The 26,694-nt window shown below is 32.1% G+C and overlaps 2 protein-coding genes across 3 annotated transcripts; both read left to right on the top strand.

Moving 5' to 3' along the window:
- Nucleotides 1-11,829: 11,829 nt before the first annotated feature.
- On the top strand, nucleotides 11,830-22,027 carry LOC104089057 (uncharacterized). Its single transcript, XM_009593867.4, has 17 exons — nucleotides 11,830-13,403; nucleotides 13,472-13,558; nucleotides 13,639-13,889; nucleotides 14,770-14,862; nucleotides 15,023-15,104; nucleotides 15,309-15,368; nucleotides 15,436-15,488; nucleotides 15,842-16,008; nucleotides 17,578-17,788; nucleotides 18,651-18,708; nucleotides 18,810-18,866; nucleotides 19,005-19,250; nucleotides 20,706-20,773; nucleotides 20,888-20,944; nucleotides 21,017-21,110; nucleotides 21,237-21,377; nucleotides 21,478-22,027. The coding sequence occupies exons 1-17, from the start codon at nucleotides 12,222-12,224 to the stop codon at nucleotides 21,556-21,558; spliced, it is 2,988 nt and encodes a 995-aa protein (XP_009592162.1). The 5' UTR covers nucleotides 11,830-12,221; the 3' UTR covers nucleotides 21,559-22,027.
- Nucleotides 22,028-23,571: 1,544 nt separating this feature from the next.
- Nucleotides 23,572-26,060, top strand: LOC104089058 (cyclin-dependent kinases regulatory subunit 1). Of its 2 annotated transcripts, XM_009593868.4 has the most exons (4): nucleotides 23,572-23,707; nucleotides 23,835-23,904; nucleotides 24,014-24,074; nucleotides 25,623-26,060. In XM_009593868.4, exons 2-4 carry the CDS (start codon nucleotides 23,852-23,854, stop codon nucleotides 25,773-25,775), a joined length of 267 nt encoding a protein of 88 aa, XP_009592163.1. In that variant the 5' UTR covers nucleotides 23,572-23,707; nucleotides 23,835-23,851; the 3' UTR covers nucleotides 25,776-26,060. The 2 variants fall into 2 exon arrangements, with proteins under 2 accessions (XP_009592163.1, XP_070044269.1); XM_070188168.1 differs by lacking the exon at nucleotides 23,572-23,707 and having other exon boundaries at nucleotides 23,735-23,904.
- Nucleotides 26,061-26,694: the final 634 nt, after the last annotated feature.

The raw sequence follows: 26,694 nt of genomic DNA on the forward strand, positions 1-26,694 counted from the left end.
GAAAAAACACATCTGCTAAAGTTTAAGTCGGTGGCGAAGAAGAAATCCTAACAAGAAGATTTAAGAAAATGTAAGAATTAATGTCATTCCTGGCATTTAAACTTGTGACTGAATTTGTTTTTGTGCCACCATTATCATTACACCAAGAGTTTTCTACGTCAAACAAATTCATCAATAATTTATACGTATATAAAAGCAATTAATTACTTTTATCCTATTTCTGCAATACATTTACTCAAAAAAGTATTCAATTGAACTCTATTGCACCATATAGCTTTAACTCCTATTGTTACTTCAAGTATTACTGGCCACAAACTTCACAGTTTTATCACTATTTGGAGTACATTTGGCACCAAACAAAGACCACGGTGCTTATCTTGGCACGTGTATTACCAAACTACATATATAATTAAAAATAGGGGGAAAAGGCTATAGAAAGTGAAAAGCAAATTATGGTAAAGAGACTAAAAAGTGTAGTGATCAAATGTGGTGGTCGCCGCATATCCTTTGGAAGATACCCATCTTGTTCCTACAAACCCATTAGAGAAGGGAAGCATATTCTTATTTCTGGTTTCCCCATCTTTTATATATAATTTATAAATTCCTAAACACTCCCATCCAAAACCCTAGAAAACAAGAAAAATAGTGTCCAAAATGATCCCAAGATCTGTCATGGCAGCTCAGCTCAGTGAGCTACCGTGGTGGTTGGTGGCTCCGGCCGCGACCGCCTTTTTCAACGACAATGACAACATACTCGGTGTAATCCTACAAGTGAGGTTCGGGGCGGATAGTGTATACACAGACCTTACGACCCTTACCTTATTGTGTGAGGTAGTCAGGGATCATATCAATGGAGGAAAATGAGATTAACAGTTGAATCTTGAAGAAAGATTATGATTAATCTTTCGCAGGGCAACTTCAATCCTTTGGCAATATTTTAAGTTTCTTTTCCCTTGCTTCTCTTCATCATGCAGGTGAAGGAAGCAAAGATGGATTAGTTCCTTATTTTGGTAATTAGTCAGTCTCTTTTAGTTTTAAGTATCCTTAATTAGACCTTAGGCTTTCTACTTTAATTTTTGTTATTATCAAATAATCAAAGATTATATAGCATTATATGTTTTATGCTATATATGGTTTCATGCTTTCAAGCATATTGCATTTCAGTACGTAATATTTGTAGTCAGGTACATGTACCAGCTAATTAAATTTATAAACATACTAGCGTTCAAAATTACTTCACGACAATGTAATTACCTTTTCCCAATAATTTCTGATTTTATATATTTATCACAATTGAACTAGTCACTTTAATTTCTTTTTCAACTTTGGATATTGTAATTCAGTTTGCTTTTGATTTGAAATAGAGAACTATATGAAGTACATTAAAAAGAAGTGGGAGATTAGTGGCAAGAGCAATGCGGTTCGTGGTAATTAATTATCAATTAGTTTAAGTAAGTGTCAAATCTACTAAAAAAATATTGTTTGGCTGCCATCCAAATCACATGTTCGTACTCTCGGCTGAGATTGGAGATGAAGGATTTCTCTCTTTTTCTCAATGGCAATTAATTTGATTAGGCTTGATATAATCTGGGTATGTGCTTTAAATAAACGGTAAAGGTCCAAATATATCTATCTACTTTCGAAAATGGTCTAAGAATACCCCTCGTTATACTATTGAGTTATCTATACCCCTTCAGTCATACTTTGGGTTCAAATATACCCCTCATTTAAATGGAGGGACACGTGTCATCGTCCTATTGGTCAATTCTAAATATCTTCTAATTAATTAAAAAAATTCATTACCCATACCCAAAAATTAATTTTTTAAAGCAATTTTTTTTTTGTAAAAACTGAAAAAAATGATTTTTTTTTTCAGTTTTTACAAAAAAACTGCTTAAGAAAAAATTAAAAAATATTTTCTAAAACAATATTTTTGTAAAAACTGGAAAAAAAAAAAAAGAAGTTGAAAATTAATTTTCTAAAATAATTTTTTTGAAAAAACTGGAAAAAACTGAATTTTTTTTACTAAAAACTGAAAAAACGAAAATATTTTTTTTTCACTTTTTACAAAAAAACTGCTTTAAAAAAAGCTAAAAAATATTTTCTAAAACAATATTTTTGTAAAAACTGAAAAAATAAATGTTTTCTTTTTTTCAGTTTTTAGTTAAAAATATTTCAGTTTTTTTCAGTTTTTAATTGCTTTAGAAAATTGCTTTTCAGTTATTTTTTCCAGTTTTTACAAAAATATTGTTTTAGAAAATATTTTTCAGTTTTTTTAAAGCAGCTTTTTTTGTAAAAACTGAAAAAAAAATTTGTTTTTTTCAGTTTTTAGTAAAAAAAAAAAAATTAGTTTTTTCCAGTTTTTTTTTTTAAAAAAATATTTTTCGGGTATGGGTAATGAGTTTTTTTTAATTAATTAGGAGATATTTAGAATTGACCAATAAGACGATGACACGTGTCCCTCCGTTTAAATGAGGGGTATATTTGAACTCAAAGTATGACTGCAGGGGTATAGATAACCCAATAGTATAACGATGGGTATTCTTAGATCATTTTCGAAAGTAGAGAGGTATATTTGGCCCTTTGCCGTTAAATAAACCTGCAATAGCTTATTGGTTTTCCATGAAAATTTAAAATTAAAAAGAAGTCTTTTTAAACGAAGTTGATATTGCAAACAAATTATGGCGTGCTTAACACATACAAGTCAAATGAAAAATAATATTTTCAATGGCGAATGGGTGAATAATGCGCAAAAATATGCTTTTGAGAGGGGAACAATAGCTGAAAACGACGGCTAATCTCAATAGGCTAAGAAAAAGAGTTGTAACTGGCCAAGTGAAGCAACTTATAAGCAAGTAGAAATGTAGAATCTTAATCACTCTTAATAAAAGTCGAATTCTTGGTCAAAAAGTCTCTTCAAATATTCAAAATGACTAAGAATTCGATGTAACTGATCTCCAATCAATAGTCCAAAATATATATGTCTCGTTTACAATGTTTTCCCTTTGAGATAGAAAGAAAAGGGGAATTAAACAAATTGTTCGGTATAGGAAAAGTGTGTGTAGTTTTCAAGCTCTTGCCTCTTTCTCTTTTATATATTACTTTATTTAATAAAAGTAAATGGAGGAAAAGGAGATCCAGTTCCTCTGTGTCTGTGTCCTTGGTTGTATATATGTCTCGAGGAGATGAAAGAGAATCTACTTTACCTATTAGAATGTGAGAAATAATTATTTTTTATTTATTTTTGCATAATAAGTTAAAGAAATCAAGTTTGTACAGTATTTTGTTGTTGGAATTTCAAATAACATAATGTATGGTTCTTTTGTAGGTAGAGTGATTTTGAATAATAAATAAATTTGTATTATAATTCTTAAGTTTTTGGCTTAAATATATTAATGTTGCTGCATTTCTATCTTTCCTCTGGCATAATATTTCGAGACTCCCCTTAATTTTACCTTTTATTCGGTGCATGTACCTAAACTATTTTTTGTCTTAATTACCTTCTTGAACTTGACATTTCGATATATTTCAGTCATCTAAATGCAAATATGTCAAAGAGAGAGGCCCATGAGAGTAATGAAAAATCTAAAAATTAACTTATAAATTGGATATTTTATTAACTATTAATTGCCACTAGTCATATGTAATAATTTACTTATTCTAAATGTGTATTTATTCTTCTTACCTATTCTTGATATAATATAACACACATATTTTACCTCAACTTTGTTTTAATTTCTTCTCTAGGTGCAATGACCATTTATTCCTACTGTGTATTTTTTTCTATTTAGGGTCAAATATGTAAAGCATTAAATAAAAGTATGACGAAGATCAATTATTTGTAGCTAGATAAAATAGCCTTAGCCAAAATAATGGAGTTCTAAGTTTGCATTTCGTTTAATGTTCTTTAGATGCAAATATTTATTTTAACTATATAATTTTTTCTGCGCCAACTATAAAAAGGAAAAGGAATTTGGCTAGAGCTACATTATATTTAACCAAATCAAAAAGTCAAAATAATAAAGCTTAAACTATGAATTTTCTTTTTATTTCTTATTTAAATGCAACAATTACTTATTCCAACTTTAAAAAAATGTAGAACTCCATCACTTTTAATCAAATATTTTTTCCCAAAATAATAAAATTTTCAATCGTGTACTTCTTTTTAGTTTCATCTTTAGATACGTTGACGATTTATTTCAACAGTATATTTGGCGAAATATGTACAAAAAACACTTGGGTGAAACTCCATTATATTTAGCCAAATCTATATCTATTTATACTATATTAAAAGTATGAAGGCCGTTAGCGAAATATCGTTTGATTTTTTTTACCCTTTACAAATAGGTTTCACATTAGATAAAATAATCATTTAACTTAAGTTTTTTTCCCTAATATTTGGAACTTTATCAACTAAAATTTTGCTTACTAAAGTGTTTCTTATTTGACTATAGGACTTTAAAAGCAAATTAATTAAAATTCTACCTTATATAAACTCCCTTTACATAATTAATACCCCTTTATCAATTTCTTTAATCACGAAATACATGTTGACAACTATGTAAGTTCTCATTACTAAGTTCTTCCTTATTTAAATTATTTAAAATAACAAAAACAGATATACAAAACGCAACCAAATTCCACGGAATTTTGTAGCATGAAATCCTTAGGCAAACTGTAAATATAAAGCCTTTTGCTTTTTGGAATAAAGTTCTAATACTTTGGATTTAAAATCTTAAAATTTTACCTTCTATGCTAATAATTTAGTTAAATATTAATTCTATTATAATTTTAGTATTATAATTAAAAGCTATCTAAATGATAAAAGACAACATATCTTAGCAACATCATCCGTTAACTAAGTGAACTAACATTCAATCAATACTCAAGTACCACATCACTAAAATATTATCAACGAATAACTTTTAATTAGTAAACAGTAAATTTTTTTAACACAAAACAAGACTTTAAATGCGTATGGAAACAAATCTTAAACACTATTGTAATTTTCTATATAAATACACACAAACTGTATATGAAATGTTAATAGATTTTTATACTTTTTGCGAATAATATTTCATTATGATACACTTCATGTTGAATAAAATAATAATAATAATAATAATAATAATAATAATAAATATTAATATTCTACATGCATTTTTACGACAATCATTTTTTCTAAATGTAAATTAATTAATTTGGTTAAATACTACCCTTAAATTTGCAATACGATAACTAAACCTAACAATATGGATTCTTATTTTGTTTTCGTATTTTTTAGTTTGAGTTCCAATAGTAATAAGATGAAATTTATATTACTATATTAGGTACCTGAGCAAAAATAGACTTTATTTTTTAAGGTCAAGATGAACATATAGTTGCATGATATTTGAGTATAAATCAACATATTATTTTACTCTATCTGAGTTACTAAAGCAAATATACAAATATATCAAATTTATGATATGGCATTAGAATACTTTTTTGTGACATACGTTTTGCCTTTATTATATTGTCTAAATATTCTATAGAGCATTTGTTAGACTAGTAATGTTGTACGGGGTAAAGTGTTGGCCGGTTAAGTACTCTCATATCTAGAAGATGAAAGTAACATAAATAAGGATGTTAAGGTGGATGTGCAGGCACACTAGGATAGGAATATGTGGAGATCGAGCATTAGGGTTGTAAGTTATGAGGTAATTGAGCTCTTTTCTACTCCGCACCGGGTGAGAGGCTAGTCTGATAGGGTCGTGTCCTAGCATGCTATTGGTTATTATTGTGTCCACATTTTTCTTCCGCTTTTCATAGTATCGAGCCTTCTTACGTGTTTCTGTTATTGCTTTTCATCTATTTTTCTGATACTTATGATGCTATTATTATTTATATGGTTTATGTTGACGGTACTGATATATTATCTTTTTCGTCTCCTTGAGCCGAGGGTCCATCGGAAACAACCTCTCTACCCCCTTAGGGTAGAGGTAATGTCTGCGTACACTTTACCCTCCCCATTTGTGGAATTTTACTGGATTGTTGTTGCTGTTGTTGTATATTGTCTAAATAAGATCAATTTCCATCATTTTTTTAGAGCTTGTGCTTTTCATAAAATTTTATTTTATAACTCATAATATTTACGTGATTTTAAATATTTTATATTATTGATATAGGCGCGTGTCCTAAAACTAGTTTTAAAAATGCCTAAACAATGAAGTTTTAAATATGTCTTTTATAAATTTATAATCCAAAAAAATGATCTAAGAAAATTAATAACTTTAAAAAAGTAAAAATATATACATGGATAAAATTAAATATCTACATGGTAGCGAGTGAAACACACCTTATGAGGATGAGGTTGTTTAGGGGGTAAAGGCTATGAAATTATCAACTTCAGGGGTAATTAAGACAAATAATAATTCGGCTATGCAGTTTAAAGGGGTCCTGATGTATTATGCCATTTCTTTTTCACCTTTATATTTTAAACGGAAATGATCCAAATATAGCAGCTATATAATATGAGAAAATGATTAAATATATTCCTTGTTATATTTTGGGTCCAAATATACCTATATCGTAATACTATTAATTTAACTATCCATTTTCGTTAAGTTTGTCCAAGTTTGACATCAAATCCTAAGTGACACTGATATTTGATGAGATGAATGCCACATGACATGCCACCTCAGCGCCCGTAACCAATTTTACCCCTCCTTTTTCCACCATTAAATCTTCCTCCCCTCACCATCATTGCCACCATTACTCTCATCATGAACAATATTATATTTCAATGTTTAGTCATTTATATATGTTTGTTTCTCCACTCATCACTCGCATTGGATCTAATACAATCCGAAACTTTTCGAATTTTCAGGTGAAGTTCTCTTCCTCGAGAAACTAAATAATCTCTTTGTATACTACTAATGTGCTTGATATTGGGATGACTAATTGAAGTGTTTTTGTTTTTTGTTTTTTTGCAGACTCACGTGCTCAAAGCATTTATAGATGGCCAGGGTATCATTCAGTCTAATACTATTTAGATATTCCGATTTGGTCTGAGTGGACTAGTTGAAAATTCAATATTGTTCATGCTAGCAATAATGGTGGAGGGGAAAAAATTTTAGTGGTAAAAAAATAAATAGAGATGATGAGTAAAGTGGGTTAGGGGCACTAATATGGCATGCCACGTGACATCCACATCACCAAATGTCAGTGCCACGTATAATTGGATGTCCATATTAGACAAAATTAACGAAATATGATTATATTTAAACCAATGGCATTACGGTAGAAGTATATTTGAAGCCAAAATACAAAGAGAAATATATTTAAAATTTTCATATAGTACAAGATTGGCCCATTTCCGTATTTTAAAATTAGAGCAAAAAGGGGCAAGTTGTTGAACAAGATTGTGTGATGTTGAAACTTGAAACGCATAAATGTAGAAGTAATTTTATGTTACTTATAAAACGAATTTATCAATCAATACTCAATAAGTTTGAACTTTATAGATTCAAAGCGCTAGGAGTTGGTAAATGATGGAATAATTGCTTCAAATAATGGAATGAGGAAATAATATAACGGTCATATTCTTTTTATTGTCCACACTGTAAACCTTAGTGCAATGTCAAGAACACAATGTAACAAAACTTAAATGTATGGGAAATCCGAGCTACCAATATAATGGTTTCTTGCACCCATAGGCCATATCCAACTGAGGTTCCATACTAAAACTATAATAAATACAGTGTTTGTTGTGGCTCAATTTGAACAACGATGAAATACGAAATAATTAAGTGAAAAACGCCAAATCAGATAAGCCAATCACAGTGACCAGTCCATTCTATAGGAGTAATATAACTTGTGGCGTTTGCTCTTCTTAAATGATTTAATATTTTTTGAAAAACTTTCAATATTTTAACATCATTAAAGAAAAGTCATTCAGTTCTTACAACAATTAGAAAACGATTCTGGAGTAGCTTTTTCATTTTTCGCAAAAATGTAAGAAGTTTTTTTTCTAATGACATCCAGTTGGTTCTAGCAAAAATTGAGGAAAAGACATACTCCATTTTTTAGGCAATTGACATACCAAGTCTAATAAATTTAACTTTCACAGAATACGCGTAGGTTTTATTCTAGAAAAAAATACTCCTGATTTTTCAGAACCTTGGCCAAATAGCCTATTATTTGAAAATAGAAATATTTTTAAGAAAAATATTACGGCTTTTTCTACCCACCGGATATTTTACTTATTTATTGCACTCTTTCAAAAATAATTCGACGCATTTTCCATCATAAAAGAATTTTCCCGCCATTAAACGAAAAGCTTTCGCCCAAAATTTTAAAGAATTATATATATATATATATTTGATTAGCGAATGCAAACTTTCGACCGACCGGCCTTTTTTATATTTTGCCCTATTTTAGTAGGCGTTTGGACATTAGAATTGTGAATTTTTCAAAAAAGTGAAATGATATTTGAAAATAGAATTGTATTTGGACATAAATACAATTTGAAGCCGTTTTTTGAATTTTAAAGAGTAAGTGATTTGAAGTAAATTTTGAAAAATAACTTTTTTGGAGTTTTTTAAATTTTTAAAATTCAACTTCAAGTAAAATTTAAATTTTTTATGGACAAACACTACAGAGCGAAATTTTTTCGAAAAAAAGTGATTTTTTATGGCCAAACAAGGATTTTGGGATTTTAGTACAAATAGTCGGCCAAATTCAATGTTTACTTTTCTTTGTCAATATACATAAATTATATATAATTATATATATATATATATATATATATATATATATATATATATATATATTAATTATATATATTACATATATAATTATGTGTTGGCTATTTTTAGTTTACCTAGTTGAATGGAAAGCTATTTGACTTAATTTTTCAAAAGAATTCCTAGGCCTACGTGGTTTCCAGCTACGTGGACCGGGCCCCTACCTGTCGACCAATGCTCCCGCATTTTGTGCAATTTTGAAAACTAGGGCCCACTACAAGCCCAAATCTACGTGGCAATTTCTCTTTTCTTTTTCTTTTTCACAATCAAAATCCATTTTGTAAATAAAACATAAAAAAACATAAAAAAAGATCCATTTAGTGCACGCGCGCCCGGAAAGTGTGAAACACAAAATCCAAAAAAGAGCAAATGCCAGTTAATGTCCCCGAAGTTTCGCGGTTTCACTAAATAAAAATAAAAACTAGCAATATTTAAAAGAGGCAATCGATTGGGCTGCTGACATTATTATGTCTTGGACCAAAATGCCCTCGCATCACATCTATTAATAACGTTGGATCACTATGCAATAATAATGATACATCGATTATTATGCAATGATTATTTAGTTTAAAGATATTTTTATCTTTAGTGTTATTTCACATAAAATAATACTCCCATACTTTCTATTATAATTATATAGGTATTGTAATGCTGAGTTTAATACTATTAAGAAATGTTGCATTACTTATATGTAGAGTTTAATATAGTCAACCAAACACTGCATTAATCGGATAATATTTTTTTCTTATGTGTCAAATCAAATATTGTTATTGTATACTTATGCAGAACATTATATATATTGAAATTTGTATTGATGCAACCAAATAGAACAACCTCTAAGTCGCTAGATTATATTATAAGTTCCACATCTAAAAATATTATCATGATATTGAGAGATTAAAAAATGTTAGGCAGTGTATTGCAAATTTTTGTGATTGTATGATTTGCTAAAATCTAAAAAAAAGCAACTTATATAAAGAATAGTATACATGACATAAAATGCTTATATATATATCTTCTTCTAACAACAACAACAACATACCCAGTATTATTCACACCGTGTGGATAATATCTTCTTCTAAATAAATAAAAATTATTAAATGACTAAAATAAGCACTTTATTTATAAGTATATTATATAGAATAAAATTAATAAATGTTAGATTGTCGAAATCTCTTCAAATTTCTTATTGAGTTTATGAGTCCGCAATTCCTCTAGTACTTATATAAGTAAAAAGTTTAGGGCTTACTTTCATTGCAAAAGGCTTTCAGCAGCGGCAAATTTTTTTCGTTGATTTGTTGTGTTTTTCTTGAATTCGAAACCTAATCGGTATACCACACCATAAAGGTATTAGATTTTATATTATTTTCATAAATTTGTTTGTTATCATCTCTTAAATCATTCACGGTCTGATTACTCGAGCAATTGATTCTCTTATTTATTTGTATATGAATGATAACTAGTAAAATTAAATTATATATGGAGGAAAAGCTAAAAAGGGACATTCGTACAAGTAATGACTACGAATGACCAAGATCTAGTTTTTCATATTTGCTATTGTTGCAGTTTTACCTGTTTTGCTTTTGATTAGTTTTTTAGAACTATTTTTCTTTGTACCAAACACATCCTAGACGGTCAAATTAAATATTTATCCACTTGGTTTAGAATTTATTGATTATTAAACGCGTATTTTGATTAGAAAACACACCGATCAAGTGGTAAAATTCATTTACCAACACATTTTCTTCTATCAAATTAGTGTTTTGTTTTTTCTTAGGCTGTCAAATTCAACTGAACGTTATGTCATCAAATTGAATATTTCGTTAGAGCACAAGTGTCACTTTCCAAACCATTAAAGTGTTTAGTTGAAGATTAACTTTACATTATAAGACTACTACTACTAAATGAAAAGTTAATAAATAGGCTTGAAACAATTTGACTTTATTTGTCAAAGCATTTTGACGTATGTAATTAAATATTAAACATATCATGTATTATTTCTTACTCAGATAATGTTACAATAAGCAGTAAATGCATGTATTCCTTTTTATGGTTTGTTTTCTTTGGACAACATCAACTAAAATTGATATGTAATCTTCTAATCAAATCTGCTCAGTTTAGTATTTTCTTTGAATATTGTGGATTTGATTGATATTGACATGAAGTAAAAGTAAAAGTTAATGTTTATGGTATATATATATATATATATATATATATATATATATATATATATATATATATATATATATATATATAGGAGTAATCATTTTTTTGGGTGCTCAAGCAAGATCTACTAAGTGAATGTAAAATATTTAGCTCTATTTAATGTTCTCGAACTTCAGTTTTCGAAGCTAGGATTTCTTGTTAGTAAAGATGAAATGATCATTACTATCTATGTATCTCACTCTATCCCATAATGATCCATCATTTCTATCTCGCCACACCCATTAATGGTGTATTATTATTGTTGATTTAGTGCAAAAAACGAACTCTTAAAGTTACAAGCATTTGTTAGGAAAAACTATTCAACTCCTGCATTTGCCCATTTTCACTTTTTATTTAATATGCAAAAGTAATCGTTAATGTTTGTATTAAAATATATAATTTACCACCTTTTCAAATTCGATGTGAATGCAAAATACTTTGTGTACCGTACTATCTTTTACTTTTATTGTTATTTAATATGCATATATTCAGAAACATATATTTTAAATTTTCATTTCACACTCTCTAATCTCTCGAATAATGCAAACAAACATTAAGACAAGTACGAGTGCAGATGTATAGATTAGGAAATATAACACTAGTAGTTTTTATGTTTGAAATATCATAAAAAAACATTGCATTGTTATTTTTTCTTCTTAGAAATATAGATTTTGATAAATCTTTCTGTTTCAACTGCTAAACTGATCTTCCATCAAATTGAAAAATAACTGGAGCTTAACTCATGGTCAAACAACAAAAATGCAAAAACTCGAGGGGCTCCTAGTAAATAGCATATTTCTCTAACACCGTATAAACTATCAAGGGTAATTTGGGAATTTAAAATGCAATGTACACAACCTTTCATGTCATCTTGAATGAAGAAACCCCTCTTCTCTATCTGTCTAACGATTTACAGGAAACCCTAACTGTTCATCTTTTTTTTTTTTTTCCTCCCCTCAAAGTTGTTCCGTTCGGAAAAATCATACCCTAAACTGAAAAAATCATACATATGTAAACATATATCGGACAATATTATGCGTGTATAAGAATTTTGTGATTTGTGCATGATTGAGAATCAATATCAGGAACAAATTTTAGGTTTTTGTTTTGTTATTTTGTGTGTGAATATGCTAGGGTTTGGTTTTAAATTTTTTTTTTAATGGATTTTGGTGGTATCAGATTGGATCTGTTGATTGATTGATTAGTGTGTTTGAAGGTTATTTTCTTGCAATGGCAAACGGTTCGGAGCAAGGGGAAATTGTGGTTTCGTCGATTAGGACAGGAATGAAGCGTGAGTTTGCGATGATGCTGAAGGCTCAGGCTGAATGTGGCATTGGGATTGGTCAAAGGAGAGTTACTAGGTCACAGTTGAGTTCTCAGAATAGTCCGGGGAATAATAGTAATAGTGCTAAGGTTTCTGCGAAAAAGCGGAAGAAGGAGAGTAAAAATGGAACTGTGGGCGAAGATTTGTCAAATTCGAAGGAATTTGAGAGCAATGGGGTGGTGAAACGGGAAGAAAGTGTGGTTGTTTTGTTGAGTGAAGAGGAGGAGCCAAAGAGTGATGTGGTGGATTTGGATTGTAATAGTGATGATGAGAAGAAAAGTAATAAGATGGATGAAGAAGTTGTTGGTAAAAATGAGCAAAATCGTGCAGATGATAGTAAGGCTGAAACGGGTAAAATGGCAAATGCGTATGATAACTTTGTTGAAGCAATGCCTGAAATTGTTCCTGAGTTAGCTGTTACTGCTCAGGTTGATGGTAAAAATGAGCAAAAAGATGATACTAAGATTGAAATGGCTAAAACAGCAAAGGCCGACGAGAGCATTATTGAAGTTATGCCTGATATTGGCACTGAATTAGCTGTTACTGCTCAGAGTGATGGTAAAAATCAGCAAAATTGCGGGGATGATAGTAAGAGTGAAACTGGTAAAACCGCGAAGGCCAATGATGGCTTTGTTGAAGCAAAGTCTGAAAGTGTTACTGAATTAATTGTTACAACTCTGGTTGATGGTAAAAAAGAGCAAAATTGTGGGGATGATGGTAAGACTGAAATGCCCAAAAAGGCCGATGATTGCATTGTTGAAGCAAAGTCTGAAATTACTGAATTAGCTGTTACTGCTCAGGGTGATGGTAAAGATGAGGAAAAGGTGTCATTTGAGATGCCCACAAGGCGGTTTACTAGGTCTGCTCTGAAAGCGAAAGGGGAAGCAAATGTATCTCAGTGTGATAGCATTAAGATTGAAGAGGAGGTTCATGAAACTGATTCTGTAGGAACTATGTCTGCTCCTGCAAAGTTGGAGTTGAAGATGTCCAAGAAAGTTGCACTAACTAAAATTCCCACAAAGTTGAAGGATCTGCTTGATACAGGTTTACTGGAGGGTTTACCTGTTCGCTACATTCGTGGCACGAAGGTGAGTTTTAAAGAGGCATTATTGAGTTGCAACTATGTTTAGAGATTAACCAAATCTTTGTAAATTAGGTGAGAGGGCGTCCGGAAACAGGACTTCGGGGAGAGATTAGAGGGCCGGGAATACTGTGCTTCTGTGATAACTGTCATGGGACATCTGTAAGTGTAGCTCTTTGGATATCATTCAGTAGATTAGCTGAAGTATCCATTTTATGATATAATCGTTTTACTGAATATAGGTTGTTACGCCAAATCAATTTGAGCTGCATGCGGGTAGTGCCAACAAACGTCCACCAGAATACATCTATTTGGAGAATGGAAAAACTCTGAGGGACGTGTTAATTATGTGTAAAGATGCTCCTTCTGATGAACTGGAAGCAGCCATAAAAAATGCCATTGGAAGTGCAGATGCCAAATTTTATGTTTCAGCATGCACGCCCGTAAAGGAGTTTAAATCTAACCCTTCTGAAATTAGTGAAGCTAGTAGCAGGTATGAGCATCTAGCTATTTTCATGGTCAGAAAAACTTCTATTTTATATGAGCTTATACATCATCCTTACTATTGTTAGCAAGATTTTTGTTGTCAATGTTTTTGATTACTTTGATATTATTAAGATTCCAAGAAAATGTGAAAATATTTGTATCTTAAAAGCCTTACATATTGCTTTTGATTTTGATGTGATATTTGGCTTTTTGAAACATCTTGAACACCAGTGGTCATTTACAGAAGTATTTTGTGTTACTCTTTTCTCTTTCTCATTCTTTCATTTGGTGATGGTTGGTCGGGGTTGTTAGTTGGCTTGTGATCATATCCAGATGAAATTTCCATGTTGTTTAAGGCTTTCTACTGAGGTGCTTTTGCCATTTGCTTGGACCGTTTGATTTCAATGTCATCATCTTTTCCTTGAAGTGACAGATAGCTTAAAAGGATGAAAATTCCTCATGGCCTGTTTTTGTTCAACTATATCTCTTCATATGCAAATGCTGCTTAACTTCTTTCCTTCTTTTCATTTCCTTTCTCAATGTATGAAGCTAAGTCAATAATCTGGTTTGAAGTTAGCGCCATACAGTTGGACTTGAGCCCAATGATTGCCATCCTTCTTACTGCATCGTTAAAGAATGATAACTGCCTGAACCAAACATCTGCCGACTTTATATGTTGATTTGTTTTCTCCTTCTGTTGTTGAGGTGATGCTGGAACATTACCATTATGTTCTTTCCTTGTTTTGGATAATTAAAACATTTGCCTTGTGCTTTTCCTCTTTATCCTTTTTGTCGTCTTATGATTCCTCACCTTCAATGGTGGCTATTTGTTACTTGTCGAGAACTTATAGGTTATCTCAGTTTATTATTTCCCACATTTGTTTCAGGTCCACCTCATCGGTGCCTGTTACAAAGTTGACCGATCGAATGCCTTCTGGCAGTGGAACTCAAAGCAAAGTTCATGGAAAGTTAACTAGAAAGTAAGCCTTTTTTCCTGTTAAAGTTTTTTCCCTGGTCTTTGATGATTTATCTTTGCCTTTGCTCTGACATCTAAGCGTTTCATTCTTTCTATTACCTTATGCATACTGCTATTGCTTCCTGGTGCTTCTTTTTGACTTCATACTTGCTCTGTCTCTACAGGGACCTGCGGATGCACAAACTTGTATTTGAGGAAGATGCACTACCTGATGGAACTGCATTAGCATATTATGTCCGCGGACAGGTTAATATTCAACTCAACCAATTGCTTTTCACATGTGTGTTGTAAACATGCTGGAAGTTTGCTCTGTAGATTTGTACATTCATAGTTCTCACTTGGTGCTCTTTTGGTGGAATAAAAGTTGCCTATCGAAAGAAAAGTTTGTTCAGTTTTTTTTTTCTTATCCACATTCATTGGGATTCTAATTTTCTTCCTGTCTCCTGGCAGAAATTGCTTGAGGGTTATAAGAAAGGTCATGGAATTTATTGCTACTGTTGCAATACTGAGGTACGTAGTTCCTGTGCTTAACTAGTAAAATCAGCTTTGATATGCTAATGTCCTCGTGCTCTTACAGGTCAGCCCTTCACAGTTTGAAGCTCATGCAGGTTGCGCTTCACGCCGGAAGCCGTGAGTATCTTTTTCTTATAGATATGTGGTTTAATCTGGATAAGTTGCGTGAGGAACAGTGACATATCCAAGTCATCTTCCCAGTTTTATCACCTTTTTTTCCAATTGAGTTGTGGTTTCTACATCTTTATTTTTTTGGATTTAGTTGTGGGTATGTTACATCTTAACGGATGATGAGAATTAATATTTGTTTAAGTCAAGAAGCAATTCTCGTTGATACAGTGAATAGATTAATATAAAGAGAAGAGACAATAACTAATATTCTTCAAATGCAAAAATGGACTAAGTGCAACTTCTTTGGCTGAAAGCTTTCATTTACCACTTTGTGTTAATCTTTTTGTGTTATTTGTCAGTTATTTGTACATATATACTTCCAATGGGGTGTCTCTGCATGAGTTGTCTATCAAACTTTCAAAAGAACGAAGGTCCTCGGCCGAAGAAAATGATGATCTCTGCTCCATATGCGCTGATGGAGGGGATCTCCTGTGCTGTGACAATTGTCCAAGAGCTTTTCACTCAGGTTGATGTGTTTGATATTATCTTTCTTGGGTCTCCTTTTAACAATTCGGTATCTAGTTGTCTTAGGATAGTGCGATATGTTGATTGTTTCAATGATGCATATTTCTCAAAAGACCTCTTTTAGTTCTATTTAGTGTATTACTGTTGAAATAACGATATACTAACAATCTGATATTGAACGGGTTGGTTGAAGGACTGGTGGAAAAAGAAATAGACCTGAGGGAAGTATCAACTTGTTCCCATTTCCTTATAGACATTGTTAAAGTGAGGCGTAGGCACCTTGAGTGTTGTCCAGCAAGATATGGATGCCTTACACAGTGAGAAGGTGGCGTACAAAATTCAGAGTACATATAGTCAAGTAGATCTCCTTTCGTTCTCTATTACGTAGGACAGTGCTGCATCAACTATAACCTTGGGTGCTTCCTCTCTTGCATAATTGCTAGCTTCTTACTTGGGACTAAAGGCCATTCTGAATCATAAGGCTACTCATCATCATGTACTGCCTTCATAGCCTTCTTGTATGCTAAAGGCATAAACTCATCCGATCCAAAATGTGATGAAACTGTGTTAAATACTAATTGTTGTGCAATTTATGGCCATCCATGTAATTTGTTGTAGGTGTGTTTCTTTTGATCTTTGTTGCGTTTCTCTAGTTTCTTCCACAAGATAGTGGTGGAAAGTGGAAAGCAATGGGGGCTCTTATGTAACATTCGTCTCGAAAAATGTGAAATCTGCTTATAGACCTGTATGCTCCTTTTCTTGGACGTGCTTCTGATGATACGTCTAGAGATGTCTGTGAAGATGTCTCTTGACTTTATTGTCACCTAGCGAACCTATTTGATTTATCGGTTGTCACTTCGCTCAAATAAGTATACTATGTGTTCAGAACAAATGCTTTAATTGCTATGTGTTTAGATACTCCATTTAATTGCTATGTGTTTGAGATGTCTGTGAAGATGTCTTTTGACTTTATTGTCACCTAGCGAACCTATTTGATTTATCGGTTGTCACTTCGCTCAAATAAGTATACTATGTGTTCAGAACAAATGCTTTAATTGCTATGTGTTTAGATACTCCATTTATTCTATGTTACGTGTCACCATTTGACTTGACTTTGGGTTTAAAGTGTTAACTTGATTTCTCTAAAGGAAAGTTTATTGGCAAGAGGGAGCTATTTCTCACCAAGCCCTACCTACCCTATGTATTTGAGGGAGAGGCTGGAACCAAAAAAGACCAGGTTCCATCTAGTTTTTCAGTAGTTTTGATAGGGAGAAATTTTGAATTTGAATTGTCCAATGAGTTTATTTGTGAAAGTTGGATTACATAATATTAATGCAATGGTGTCAAACAATTTGGGATATTCAAAAATGGGAAGAGCATCATATAAATTGGTGGTACAGAGGGAGTAGTTATTTTGAAATACAGAAGATGGTTTTTAAGGTTTAATGATCAAACTGCAATGTGATTTTCATGAGTCATCAAACTGTGGATGTGAATGTCTGACAAGCAACCTAGATTTTGATTTTCACGTGACCATTATGTGCTCATTTCAATCTTTTTTCTGATGCAGAGTGTGTTTCTTTGCCAAGTATTCCCACGGGTACCTGGTATTGTAAATACTGTGAAAATATGTTTGCAAAAGAAAGATTCGTCGAGTTTAATGCCAATGCTATTGCTGCTGGGAGGGTTGCTGGAATTGATGCCTTTGAACAGATAACAAAGCGTTGCATTCGCATGGTGGAAGCTCTAGACACTGAAGTTAGTGTTTGTGTGCTGTGCAGGTCACGTTTCTTTTCCTATTTTTTCCTCTACTAAGTCAACTCAATTTTATAGATGGTCACAAGTACTTGCATGATGTTTAAAGAACAATGATGCACTTGTGATGTCCAGATGGTATTCTTTTAATCTTCAAGGGCAATCTTTGTTTCTTTCGGTAGCCTGTTTTGTGCATATCTGGATCACACCCTTGAGGAAAAAAAAACTCCCGTAGTTTATCTTATATGACGGTATTTGAGGTAATTGTTTGAATTATATATCATATTAGTGATAATGGAGGAAAAATAGTAGAGTAATGGTTGAAAAGTTTGTTCGATAAAGAACCCATTATACTGATTTCCAAACCGTGCGCCATTGGCCCTCGAGAATTTCTCGATTATCCAACAAAAAGTTAGTTTGACAGCGTAAACATCACATCAAATTTTAAAAGTTGAATAGTTTAATAAATCTGAATTCTAGAGAGATGTGGAAGTTTTATAGAATTGGAATGATGTCAAAACACTTTGGAATATCTCAAAACAGAAAGAACGTCATATAAGTTGGAATCGGGGGAGTATTGCATACTTGATAGTAACGAGGTGTGGACTGTGTTCCAGATATGCTTAATGCCTGGAATTTGGATCATGGTCCTGTAATATATCATCGTGTGATAGTGATCATCACATGTTCTCAATACAAATATCATGTCTTTGGAAGTTCATATTAACATTGTGCCGCTGCATCATCAGATATCTATTGAGGCTGAGTTAAATGTGTATTTTCCTTCAGTTGCAGAGTAAAAGATATATTAGAACTGTGTCAAAGTTGAACACTTCCCTCTGTTGCTATGCTGTTCGGGAGTCTCATATCATTTGTTGATGTTTGCAGGAGTGAGGATTTCAGCAAATCAGGATTTGACCCACGGACAGTAATTATTTGTGACCAGGTATTATTTTGTTAGTATTAATTATATAATATCTCAAGTTTCTACTCTTGAAAATTCTCATAATAGTCAAGTATTGAAGAAATTTCCATTCCTTTTTGCAGTGTGAGAAGGAGTATCATGTTGGATGTTTGAAGGAGCACAACATAGATGACTTACAGGTTTGCAGAATTTCCTGTTATATTGCATGTTCTTCTATTTCTTATATCTCTCCTTGTCTTGTTTTATATACGGATTCTTAACCTTGAACATTTTCACACATACTGATCTCTAAACGTTTGAAACCCTCCTAATTACAGGAGTTGCCAAAAGATAAATGGTTTTGCTGCACAGACTGTAGGAGAATTCATTTTGCTCTGGAAAAGCTGGTATCAGAAGGCGAACTGAAGATTCCAGAGTCTCTGTTCAAAGTCTTGAAGGAGAAGAACGAAGGAAAAGATTCAGAGAATAACTCCAGTCTGGACATTAAATGGCGGTTGCTGAGTGGGAAAATGTCATCTGAAGAAACTAGGGTCTGGCTATCTGGTGCTGTTTCCATTTTCCATGTGAGTTCGTTTTATTAATTTCTTTCTTACTCCACTTCTTGGTTGGAAAAGAAGACCAACATCACCTCTACGAGGTCTCCTGCTAAGAATTGCAAATAGTGCATCTTTAACTACTCATTTTGCCTTTGAGATTAGATACAACTACCTTTTCCATTATGTTCCTTTTCTCTTTTATGTCCTTTTAGGCATTTACTTGAATAGTCGCTGGTTACTATGCTTTTGTGTGCATTAAGTTAATTCCCCCACCCCTCCCCACCTAAGAAAGCAACCAAGCTCCTTGAAGAACACTTTGTTTTCTTTTTCCATCCTTATTCTGAGCTTTATGAAGCTTTCTGTCTTTCAAAATTTCTCTTCAGTGTTTTAATGCTAAATTGAAATATCCTTTTAGGTTAGTGAGAAGAAGTCACTTTCTTTCCTTCTTAGTAAGTCCTTTGTTTCGACCCACAATTTGCAAGAGTTTTCAAGTGCTTGAGTTATCTTCTGCTGTTTCTAATACCAGTTTCTGGTCCATTCCCTTAATGGTACCCTAATACCAGTTCTTTGTTTTGACCCATTGCTATCATTGCCCAGCTTGATTATTATTTGTTTATGTTTCAGAAGTTTCCCTTTCTTTATTTACAATATGCCAATATGGATTAAGTCAAGTTTGGCTACTAGGTGATAATTTCTGAAAGAACTATAATCACAACAAAAATCTAACTCCTGATCCATAAAGCAAATGTGGGGATCCTAGTTGTTAACTTGTTATCTCCTCACTACTAATCCCCTGGGTTGTTGGTTTATGATTGGGAATGGAAAAGAGGACATAATTTAGTCTAGTTGTTTAGTTTTGTTTTTGAGTCCGTAGGATTGAATTGTGAAGTATTAATATCCCTCCTATTCATGGGATAATTTTTTCCAATCAGGTTAGTGGGATGATTTCCTATTAGAAAAATATCGTTTTTATAACTTTGCCTTGTGTCTCTCTTTCCCTTTACACCATTTTTTTTTTAAAAAAATTCATGTTTCTCTACTGTTTTCTTTCTTTAGTAATTTTTTCCTATTACTAATCTTTTGTATAATATATCTGTTAAAAGTATTTAAATCTTACTGTGACCCTGCTTACTATGGAGTGTTTTACACTATGGTAAAGGATATACTGTCACTTATTTAATCCCAGCATTATTCTTTTTAAGCAAAACAAGTGACAAATTGTTATAATCCTAATCATAATGCCCTCACAAGTCTAGTGGTAGTAGAATCCCAGATTATCATTTCTGCAAACAACTCTGTCCCTGTGCAATGCTGTATTTGCAGTTCACTTGAAAAACTCCAGTTGTATTAGTCCTATTCACTTGATGTACATTTTAGTTGTAGCTAGTTGTGGTATGCTTGGGAGTTTTGTAGTCTCCACGCTAATTGGTGAGACTTATTATACATGTGAATTGATAATCTGTATTTTGTCTTGTGGCATAGGATCGATTTGACCCAATTGCTGATGCAAGTACTAGCCGTCTAGATTTGATCCCACACTTGGTCTATGGGTAAGTAATAATGTTTATTTAACATCTGGTTTTCTTTGTTGTGTCTTATGAATGGTCTTAGTTTAGTGCACATAACCTGGACCTCACTCTGTTTACATATCATGATATACTCAGAAGGAATTTCAAGGACCAAGACTATGGAGGGATGTTCTGCGCAATATTATTGGTCAAGTAAGAAATAAATTTACCATATTCCAGATAAGTATTTGGTAACCCATTCTGAATCACTTTCCAACTTTGCAGTTCTTTGGTTGTTTCTGCTGGCATTGTCCGTATTTTCGGGAAGGAATTAGCAGAACTCCCTTTAGTTGCGACAAGTTCTAATTGTCAAGGACAGGTGACTCTCGCTTAAATTTTAAGCTTAAAATGCGTCTGATTTTAGTTTATCCTACCTTGTGAGGATATACCTTGCCGTTTCAGATGTTTTGTATTTTGTTTTAATTAATTTTGTTTTTTCGTGCAGGGCTACTTTCAGTCTTTGTTTTCTTGTATTGAAAACCTTCTGCAGTCCCTGAATGTAGAAAACCTTGTACTTCCTTCAGCAGCAGAAGCAGAGTCAATCTGGACAAATAGATTTGGCTTTAAGAAGATCACTGAAGAACAGGTAACCTGATAAGTTGATATAAGAATATGTGTGCACCTTTCATCTATCTATCCCTTTTTAAATTTTTTTTTGTTAACCTGTGCATCATTCTCCTTTGCAGCTGAAATACTATCGGAAAAATTACCAGATGATGGTTTTTTCTGGAACATCCATGCTGCAGAAGCAGGTTGGGGGTTCTTGATGCGATGGTGGTTGGCCTTGGTGGCTTTCATTTTACTGAAGAGAAGCAATTGAATTTTGGAGGCATGATTTGTTCTGCACATATTTTGTGGAAATTGGGTTCCATTTTCCCGTCTAAGTCAAAACGATGTATAGTTCAGGTTTCGTTTTGGTGTATATAGGGGATAGTGTAGAGTCTCAATCTGTTATGCTTGCTGGATTCGGCAATACAGGCAAGAACTGTCGGTATGTGAATGTACACATCAGTTGTTAAGAGGAGCTATTGTTCGGAAAAATTGGATCATCTCAGTTTTGGAAGTTGCCAACAGATACTCTCACAGGATTTAGATAGGGTGTCTGTTGTTTTTAAGGGGTGTGTTGATTCTCTTATATGAGAAGGTCCTGATCTGCTCTAGTGGCTCCATTTTTGCTACATTAACAATTGAAAACTCTCCTTAGTTTATCATAGTATAGTTGATTTGTTATTTTAATCATTATTAGCACTCTTTCTTTGTTGTATGTGTAAAACTCTTACAAAACTAAACTAAGTTCGCAACTTGTTTCCTAAGATAAGAACAAGGCTTCTTTCCTGAGCATAACCAATGGGCCGATTTGATTGTTATAGACTCGAGGCTTATGCATCTTGAGTTTTTGACACAAACTCCCCAACTAGAAGGAAATATGTTTAATAGAGTTTCAGTTTAGTCTGTTGTTTTTCGCTCAATTGAAAGCGATTAACACTAGTACAACATTTAGATTAATATTTTTCTCAACATAATTATTTTCCAGAATTATCCGTTCAATCAGATTAGGTTATGTATTTGTTTTTCTAAAATAGGTATATGACGAGAAAATAGTTTCTTATGATTGGTTCAATTTGAATAAAACAGAATGATCCAACAGAGATCTCATGTATGCTATTTTATCTATATCTTATCACAACGTACATATGACTAAAGGAACATTGTAATGAACCATAAAAAATTTCGAAAACCTTTATTATATGGTATTTTTACAAAATAATGATTAACTTTAGGCATTTAAATGAAAAAAATAGTCCACTTGCAAGCATATACCTTCTTTAAGCAATTTATTATTTTTATTAAACAATTAAGAGGAACTAGTAGTCGTGCGCGTGCAATGAGCGGTCAATATTAAAAAATAGTAATGAAATTAAATTGTGATCGAGATTATTTTAACATATTAGATCGTATTGCTTTAATAAATTTCAACTGTCATCTCACTTGTCAATACACTATACCCAAGGACAAAATATCTATTAAATTAAAAAGAGGACTTAACAGTTATTGATTAATTTTTTTGTTCTGTATTTTTTTATTATATCATCCAATGTTTAGTATTATTACATTATTAATATAAATTTGTATTAGCGTAATATTTTGCTTAATATTTTTTCTGCTACTCTCTTTTTAATATAATCGAAAGCTATAAATTTTCATCAAATAAATAATACAATATTTTTTTTAATTAGTGTAAAGAAATAATCTTAGGAGATATAATTAATTTTTATTTTTTATTGCATTAAAAATCAATTAAAAAGATTGCCAAAATCTAAGGAAAAAAATAAGTTATTGCATATATATCAGTTATAACATTTTAGGAGATATAATTCATTTTTTATTTTTCTTGCATTAAATAATTGGAATTTGAACTCGTGCCATTGTGATTCGAACCGTTTACATTTTGGTTATTGAATTATCTCTTTTGACACCCTTGTTTCCAATTTATTGAAAATCTTCACTAGTGTAAGTAGGTAGTTTTATCTTTTATGTCCCTGCAAATCGTGATTCAAATTTTTATTTATCCTAACACTCCTATAAATATTATTTTAGAGAAAAAAATTAATCGGAAACATAACTTTTCTTTTTCCTTGTGCAAAAATAACTTAAACGCTAGAAGTTCCACATGAATGGAAACATCTGGACACAATCTTTAGTGTAAGCGGGAAACATTCAAAATTTGAAATTCAAAAATGTACCGTTTTCCCCTTTTTATCATTTTAAAATCTAAAACACACAATAAAAGGAATACTTAACATATTTGCTTATTTGTTAAATCCGCATACGTCATAAAGCATTAGAATTAGTTCTTTGCCCTTACTTTACATCCATTTCTCACTTTCGTCTCCTTTTTCCATCACAAACGCATAGGTAAGTTTCTAGAAGATTCCATCATTTTTTCTAGCTGAAAAATTAGGGTTTTTTTAAATTTTCGAGAGACTTCATTCATTACAGATCTGTTTAAACCAATTGTTATTTGTTATTCTACTTTCTCCAGTTATTTTGAACTGAGAAATGGGGCAGATCCAGTATTCTGAGAAGTACTTCGATGACACCTACGAGTATAGGTATTTTTTGTTTAATCAGTTTGAATTTTCAGTAATTTTTTGTATCCACTTATTTTTCGTAATGATTTTAGTAATTCGTAGTGGTTTTTCTGGATTTTGTATTTTTCAGGCATGTTGTTCTTCCTCCTGATGTAGCGAAATTGCTACCGAAGAATCGTCTTCTGTCTGAAGTGAGTGATCCTTTTACCTCTAGGATTTTGTATGTACTCATTTTCACTTTTTTAAATTTGCGTATGGAGATATTGAACTAGCAAATGATAATCAACGATATTATGTGCTATCATTTTAGAAGTTCTTCAATTGAAATGATTAATCGAATGCTAATCACAATAAATGATTCGTGTGTACTATTGGATTATTGTTTTGCACTAAGTGAAAACTCATCAATAGATGTGGCTTTCTGCTGCTTTGTTTCGTGTAGTCAAGCATAGAGGTGGGCATAATCCGGAATCCAAACCGAAATTCGAATTTTTTGGATTTTTGGTTTTGACTTTCGGATTACGGATTATATTTTGGATTTAATTTTTAAAATTTTTGGATTTCGGATTGGATATTGTATTTTGTACTTCGGATTTTCGGATATGGATTTTTGGATATCCGAAAATCCGAATTTTTTTTACTTTATAATTACTCCATTATGCATATACCAATAGTAATAAGTTGAATACCCTACCCATTAGATATTATCTCATATATTCAATATTAATTACTAAGTTATTGTCAGAATACTTTTTATTTGGACATGATTTTACTATTGCTACTTTTTATCAGCCGTATTAATGTTTGTGTTTTATTTTTTATATATATAATAGTTTTATTACTTGAATACTTTATTTGGAGTATTGCGGCAAGAATGAGTAACTTTTAAGGCAATTTAACATGAGTACTTAATTTGGATATTTATTTTGTAAAAAGTAGAAACATCTCAACTTATATGCTCAAAACCGGAAATCTATAATATCCAAACCGATTAATTCGAAACCGAACTAAAAAAATCCGATCCAATCCGAACGTACTTGGATTGGATTTAGATTGTCATTTCTTCAATCCGAAAACCTAAAATCGAAACCGAAATTCTCATATTCAATCTGAACTGCCCGAACGCCCATCCCTAGTCAAGCCAAGCATAATGATTTTGATTTTCTGGTATTCTATGCGGTTTATGTTCATCTTGCTTGATTACTTGAATGCTGATTTAAATAGATGATATTGTGTGTACAATTAGATTTCCATTTAGCACTATGTGCAAACTCATATATAGATGTGGTTTTGTGCTGCTTTATTTCATGTAATCAAACTGAATGATTTTGATTTTCTGTGTTGCATGTGGTTTGCATTGCGTCTTCTTGTTTGATTACTCGAAGGCAAATCAGATTAATGATATCATGTTGTACTATTAGATTTTGATTTAACGCTCTGTGTAAAGTGTAAACTCATAAGTTGATGTGGCTTTTTGCTGATTTTTTACTGTTAATGAGAAGATTTTGATTTCTGATATTGCATGTGGTTTACAATGTGTTCTTCTTGTTTGATTACTCGAAGGCAAATCAGATTAATGATATCGTGTTGTACTACTATTAGATTGTAATTTAGCGCTATGTGTAAACTCAAGAGTAGATGTGGCTATGTGCTGCTTTATAGCTGCTGACGAGCAGATTTTTGATTTCTGCTATTGCATGTGGTTTACAATGTGTTCGTTTTGTTTGATTGACAACTAGAATGAGTGGCGTGCAATTGGAGTTCAGCAGAGCAGAGGATGGGTGCACTATGCTATTCATCGACCAGAGCCACACATCATGCTCTTCAGGAGGCCATTGAACTATCAGCAGCAACAAGAGAACCAGGCTCAGCAAGCTATGCTTGCCAAGTGAAGAAACACGTCTCTCGTTTCTTTCCTAATGAATCAAATCATATACAGATAGTAATGTTCATTTCATCTAGAAATGATATGATAGCTTATGTGGATGTCCAGTTAAATGTCGGGATTTTGAAGATGTTAAGTACTGTAATGCTTAGCTCTTCACTTTCAAGTTTAGGTATTAAAATACTGTTTTCGAATTGTTCAAGGTTTATATCTGTGTGCTTGGAATTGGAGCTATATGGATGTGATTGTGAATTAAGACTGGTTTGCATTGAATCTATTTGTTTTTTTATTATGTATTGGTCAAGACGCATGTCTGTTTTTTTATGTGGGATTTTGATGCCCTACAATTTTTATAGGGCATATTCTCTTATTGGATCTTTACCCACTACCATTTGTTTGATTCCTGTGGTGTTTTGGCTAGTTCTGTCTTCTTTAAGGAACATGTTGTTGCTTTTAATTATACATCTATCGTTTGTGGCCTTTTGAAATATTTCATTTCAAGGAAACACTATTTTTGAGACAGGGATTTGAATATGGGGTTGGGGCTGAGGAAGCTAATTAGGTTTGGAGTGGATCTGATCTTGTCGAATATTTACTGGTCATATCAACAGTTATCTCCAATCTCTTTATTTCAGATGTTAGATATGATCCAAATTATTCAAATAGTAGCAACGTTGTTGGGGAAGTAGTCAGATCAGTAGTTTGACACAATCTCTGTATTTAATAAGTTTGTCGATATAGACCATATTATAGAGGTAAGTTTGTAGGAAATGATTTTTTCGAATCTTAGATGTGTAGATGAAATGTGTGAGGGCCGTTTTATATGCCAATTTCGTGAAAAAATTACTCTAGCATGACGACGTATCTTGTTTATTGGATTTTTTACCTTGTTTCCTTGTTGATTTTTACGCAGTGGAAATTGTCTC

Source organism: Nicotiana tomentosiformis, chromosome 11, assembly GCF_000390325.3.
Source record: "Nicotiana tomentosiformis chromosome 11, ASM39032v3, whole genome shotgun sequence".
Lineage (NCBI taxonomy): Eukaryota > Viridiplantae > Streptophyta > Magnoliopsida > Solanales > Solanaceae > Nicotiana > Nicotiana tomentosiformis.